This window comes from Sinocyclocheilus anshuiensis, unplaced genomic scaffold (assembly GCF_001515605.1).
Source record: "Sinocyclocheilus anshuiensis isolate Anshui unplaced genomic scaffold, SAMN03320099.WGS_v1.1 scaffold206, whole genome shotgun sequence".
NCBI lineage: Eukaryota > Metazoa > Chordata > Actinopteri > Cypriniformes > Cyprinidae > Sinocyclocheilus > Sinocyclocheilus anshuiensis.
This window is the reverse complement of record NW_015542358.1, coordinates 390,723-396,926: the sequence shown is the minus strand read 5'-3', so window position 1 is coordinate 396,926 and position 6,204 is coordinate 390,723. Positions and strand designations below refer to the sequence as shown.

Genomic DNA, 6,204 nt, shown 5'->3' with positions numbered 1-6,204 from the left:
TGGGTGCCATCAGAATGAGAGTCCAAACAGCTGATAAAAACATCACAATAATCCACAAGTAATCTACACCACTCCAGTTCACACACAGCTTTTGTCTTCTCAAGATGTTAACTGATGGACTGGAGTGGTGTAGATTACTTGTGGATTATTGTCATGTTTTTATCAGCTGTTTGGACTCTCATTCTGACGGCACCCATTCACTGCAGAGGATCCATTGGTGAGCAAGTGATGTAATGCTACATTTCTCCAAATTTGTTCCCATGAAGAAACAAACTCATCTACATCTTGGATGGCCATTTTCATTTTTGGGTTTAACTCTTCCTTTAATGCGAAGCAGTTTTAAAATAATCTGTATTGTATGAAGCACTATATAAATAAATGTGACTCAATTTGACTTGACATTACATACAGTTATATACATGTTAGATATATGTAACTAAGATTCTCTAGGCCTACCAAAAGCTGCAAAATAAACCAATAACGGAAACTTTCTGCATGCTATTAACAGTAATTATTTGAATCTGATCTGGTTTCATGCACTAACCAGGAAAATGGAGAGGTTTGAACATTTCGTCCCTGTCCTCATCCTCTTCTTCAGCCTGAGAGTTTTCCACCTCCACCTTCACTCCTTTCTTACCATCCGTCGTTTGTGTGTCCTCAGGTGTCTGCTGTGCTTCAAGACTTCCTCCGTTTACTATCCCTCTAGAGCCGAATGTCTTCACTGAGGTCCTGCTCATCTTATCCTCCCGGAGCAGTCTCTGTCTCTGAAATGAGCAAAGGAAAATAGGAATTGACATTCTGGTGTGCCAGTGCCAGTTGCCATCATACAGAGTTATTACAAATCAAATTTTGAACTGAATTAGTAGTATCCCTTCTTCAGCCTGAGAGTTTTCCACCTCCACCTTCACTCCTTTCTTACCATCCGTCGTTTGTGTGTCCTCAGGTGTCTGCTGTGCTTCAAGACTTCCTCCGTTTACTATCCCTCTAGAGCCGAATGTCTTCACTGAGGTCCTGCTCATCTTATCCTCCCGGAGCAGTCTCTGTCTCTGAAATGAGCAAAGGAAAAGAGGAATTGACATTCTGGTGTGCCAGTGCCAGTTGCCATCATACAGAGTTATTACAAATTAAATTTTGAACTGAATTAGTAGTATCCTGTAAAACTTGCTCCAATAATGTTTCATTCATAACTTAAAAAATATTAGTGTACTTACAAGTTTTGTGACTAAAAACTACATTATTAATTTTGACAAACTGTCCTATTTATTCTATATGATATATAGAACATATGACACGCGTGACAAAACAATTTATTAGACTTTTAACAATTTATTAGATTAGAATTAACATCCATCAAGTTAAACAGATTTTGTAAACCAGCACAACAAATGTCTACCACAATATTTTTACATATCTGAAAAAAAATTTTTTCACTTGCTAGTAACTTTCACAATTACTTACAAAGAAACAACAAGTAATATTGAAATAAACATGAAGTAGAAAGACTCAAATATAAGTATTTTCTCATAAAACGTACTCTAATAATGTTATAATCATGCACCCTCTTTACTACCTTAATTCAATTGAATCGGAATTTATAGGACATTCTCTGCATTATGTAACATTAAAAAATAATAATAATTAAAAATAAAAGAGTGATGTTGGAGTTCACCTCACTGATGAGCATGCGTCCGGCCATAGTGAGACGGGTGCGTGGAGAGAAATGCGGTGTGATCATGAGACGCAGTCCAGCCTCTGGGAATGAGAGCTGGTGTGGCCTCAAGATGAGCAGCTCATCCACCATCACCACTGGAGACTCCTGTCCTGAACCTGCTGGAGCTGAGAACAAATCCAAAAACCGCTTCTGCTTCAGGACCCAGATTCTACACATGATACAAGAACCAATGCATTTCATGCAAAACCAAAGCAATTCAAAACATGCATGCATGAGTACCTTTCCTCAACAGCACCACGGAGGTGTTGCCGTTCGTTCCCGCTTCATCAGCCTCTTTATCTCTGGACGTTTGTCTCCTGACACAACATTGGCCCGGACTGCCACATGATCTCTGGACAAAGCTGGCGATCTGACTGTTAAACCTGCCAAAGAGATTAGTGCAAAATATTTTTTTCATGCCTTTTGGACGACGGTGCACTATTTCATGCTGTTCATCCTCAGAAAGATCTTTCTTCCTCCCCATATTGCATGAAAACTGTGTGTTAATGATGTGGAACAACATCAAGTAGGTAAAGTAGGTTTTCCATTTACTTAAGAAGACCTGGCAAACTATTTAACAAACCTGTTTGAGACTGATACCGGTTATCTAAAAAGACATGAGAAATAAAACATACAAACACCTTCTTTAAAATACAAAAATCTGAATGCTTGTTTTCAATTGCAAATAATCATTTGATACAATGCACTTATTGTGTAGATACATGTTTTTACATTGTACTTATATTTAAAAATACCTTTCTTTAATTACTTATGTAATTAATTTATTCATTTACATATATAGTTACACTGTCAACCCTACCTCTTAAACCTAACTAGACCACTACACCTGTCCCTTAACTTACCAATATCCCACCCCAACAGCAGAAACAGTGATTTGCAATACAGCACGAATGCAATAAGTACTCTGAACAAAACAATTAATTATTTTAAATGTTAAAGACGCCTAATATAAAGTGGGACCAAATAAGATTGCACTGAAAATATACACACACACACACACAGTACATACATACAATCTTCTTGTATAATTTTAGCACCCTCTAGTGGGACAGTTTTTTTTTTCCCTACCTCTTAAACCTAACTAGACCACTACACCTGTCCCTTAACTTACCAATATCCCACCCCAACAGCAGAAACAGTGATTTGCAATACAGCACGAATGCAATAAGTACACTGAACAAAACAATTCATTATTTTAAATGTTAAAGACACCTAATATAAAGTGGGACCAAATAAGATGGCACTGAAAATATACACACACACACACACACACACACACAGTATATACATACAATCTTCTTGTATAATTTTAGCACCCTCTAGTGGGACAGTTTTTTTTTAAATCAGTATATATCTGTGATTTGTGTTTCTTAAGCAACCCTTAATCACATTGCTTGTAAGTATTCAGTGCTAAAACATTATATAAACTGTGTAAGAGCATTATTTTGATTTTATAAAATGTTTATTCTTGTTCATCTTTCTGAATTTAATTACATATTTTCAGCGCTTATCAGTATTGCATCCTTTTAATAAAGAAATTATAATTCATTGTCAATTATTCATAATATATATTTTTAATGTATCAATAAATGTATTATTATACATTCACAGTTGACTTATATAAACTTCAAAAGGTTCTCCAAAGGTTTTTGGATCGCTGTTTCTTTTTAAGGCATCTGCTGGCGACAGATCCAAAACACAACATATTCTTCATCTTTTCAACAGGACTGTTGTATCTGTATGGGATAAATGTATAATATTTGAATTATCAACGTCTCTGTGACAAAACAAGCTTCAGCTTCCCTCCTCCAACAAAACAGAGAGGAGGGATGTTTATCTGAGGCTCAAACAGCTCAAGCCTTCCCTAATGGCCTTAAAAGGTGCTTAACGTAGCTTATTGTCATGTAGAAGATCTCGCTCTTATCTCTCTTGAAGCTGTTTCGTCTCTACAACACTGTTACTCATCAGCTCTCCTTTCCAAACAATACATGAAACGTGCTGCTTTCTCTCATACGCATGCAAGAGGTGGCGTGCATTTGCAATCGCAAAGCAATAAAGAGAAGCTTGAACTGATATGACTGAAGCAATAGGGAGGTCTGTGTAAATGTATAGCTTCAAGACATTTTGGTCTGGGCTATTATTTGATCTTGAAGATGATTTTCAAACTCTTCAAATTTCAATTTTAGAGTAAAACTCCCAGGGCTGCGTTTCCCAAAAGCACCGCAAGCTTAAGTTGATCGTAGCTCCATTGGTTTCAATGGGTCTACGATGTACTTAAGCTTGCGATGCTTTCGGGAAACGTAGCCCAGAAAAAGACTTCAGAGTACAGTATTCATTTTATGATTGTTTGTTACACTACAACTTTCCTGGTTCCCCCCTAGGGTTTCTTCCTCTAAGACTTGACCATCTAGGGAGTTTTTTCTTAACACATTAGCCTTCAGCCTTTAGTTTTCAGGCACAAATTTTAGTAACATTGCTTTGAAACACAGTATGTATTGTTAAAAGTGCTATGCTAATAAAACTGACTCAACAAATGTCTTTTTATGAACATATTATGGGTTCTCTCCTGTTGTGAAGTATTTTAGTAATAGTACTTAATTACTCTAATTAAACATATTTTTGACTTTACATTTTTTCAACTGAGTACTTATACATAATAATAATAATAATAATAATAATAATAATAATAATAAATATTTGTATTCATTTAGGAGTATGACATGTTTTTAAATCCCTTGAAAAAAAGTACACTTTAGCACACTTTTAAACTTTAAGCATAATTTTAAGTGTACTTATTATGACATACTTTGAAAGTGCAAACTGGATGTAAATGTTTTTGAACACTTAATTGCATGTTAATTGCAATTAAATGGAAATGTTTTACAGATTAGGTTAAATGCAATTAGCTATGTTTTTGACCCACTTAAGTACATCACTATATGCAATTTCATGATTATTTCTGTTGTCTTTGAAATATGAAATTTAACAAACTTAATCTGACATCAATACAAAGGCCACTTTTTAAAAAGTGTGTTAAGAAACATTAAAGTGTCACTTAAGTGGCCTTTTATTTTCCTAATCATACTGTATATAATCTGCAAGTACAGTTTTTTTCAAATATACATGCACATTCAATATAATTAAGAGCACTTATTTTTCATTCATCACACAACACATAAGTTAATTTCTATGGCCAATATATGTGGCCTGCGGTTCATTAAAGAACTGTTTCGCAGGTTGCAAAGAAGGAAAATGTGTTTTCAGTAATGCACTTACAGTGGAAGTCTAACAAAGATAGCCAAAGGGTTTAAAAGAAGAAATTTTAAACATGTATTTTTATTAAAGTGCTTTCATTTATTTTAATGTTAAACTTTAACTAAATAAACTATAACTTATTTTTTATAACATGGCACAATGCATGGCATAAAATGTCATACATTTTTATGCTTTTATGATGTTTGTGCATTAATGTAGCACTCTTTAACTTGCATTCCATTAAAAATAAAAATACACCAATATTTCTGACATGCCTGTGACCAAGCTTTTACTGACAACCAAGTTCAAATCTGACCAAATTTCACAGCGTTCTAGCATGAATTGTGGGATGAAGTGTGTGAAAAAAGAAAAAGGTTTGGTGTTTTGGAAAATCTTGAAATATCTTCTAAAATATTAAAAAAATGGGTGATAAAAATAGAGGCACCTGAATACTTTAAGAGCACTATTCAATACACTTTCTAAATGCACTGTGAAGGTATTCAGTATTTGTACTAAAGTCTCTGATGGAGAACAGCATGATACTCACTTCATGATAAGGATGTAGACTCCATACATGGAGATCAGAAGCATAGATTCCCACCTGTAACAATGCATTAATGATACAAAGATTATTAAAACAGCTCTCATATGTGTACATTTTTATTACATTCATGCATTTAGCAGACGCTTCATCAAAAAAAGCAATTAATCAACGATATTACCTTCCTAATGCTTCTAGATAATTACAGTACTGTAATACCTCTGCAAATACAATACAATGTTTCTCAACTGCTTAAACATGTGGATATGGGTGTAGTTATGAGACTTACCATACAACTCTTTCATCATAGATAACCTGGATAAAATCAGAAAATGAAGGGGTTAAATGACCAGAAGTTTCAGATGAATTTGTCACAGAAGTAAATCTACAGACCAGTACTGGCAATCATTATTGATGCCATGTTCATACCTTAATAAAACAGAGGAGAAACTGCATTATACTATTTCTCTCTCTCGTATGTACAGTCACACATACACTCACCAAAATCAAGGCCAGCACGGAGAAGATGTAGTACAGCGAATCTCTGAACAGAGACCACCAGGTCACGGCCACCGTCTAGAGCAGAAATGACAAAACACACAAGAAACTGTGGCAATATGTGTGTTCAATGTGATTCCAATGAAGAATGGCTAAACTAACACTTCATCTATCATTA

At 34.9% G+C, this 6,204-nt stretch overlaps 1 protein-coding gene across 1 annotated transcript in view; it reads right to left on the bottom strand.

The window, feature by feature from the left end:
- LOC107691863 (sodium/potassium/calcium exchanger 3-like) overlaps positions 1 to 6,204 on the bottom strand; it is a 25,061-nt gene that overhangs the window by 4,038 nt on the left and 14,819 nt on the right. The window contains exons 5-11 of the mRNA XM_016490686.1: positions 6,030 to 6,104; positions 5,818 to 5,843; positions 5,535 to 5,588; positions 1,952 to 2,094; positions 1,670 to 1,830; positions 882 to 1,046; positions 545 to 764 (exon numbers count right to left, since the gene is read on the bottom strand). Coding sequence (XP_016346172.1) covers positions 545 to 764; positions 882 to 1,046; positions 1,670 to 1,830; positions 1,952 to 2,094; positions 5,535 to 5,588; positions 5,818 to 5,843; positions 6,030 to 6,104 — 844 coding nt within the window. The remainder of the gene's footprint in view (positions 1 to 544; positions 765 to 881; positions 1,047 to 1,669; positions 1,831 to 1,951; positions 2,095 to 5,534; positions 5,589 to 5,817; positions 5,844 to 6,029; positions 6,105 to 6,204) is intronic.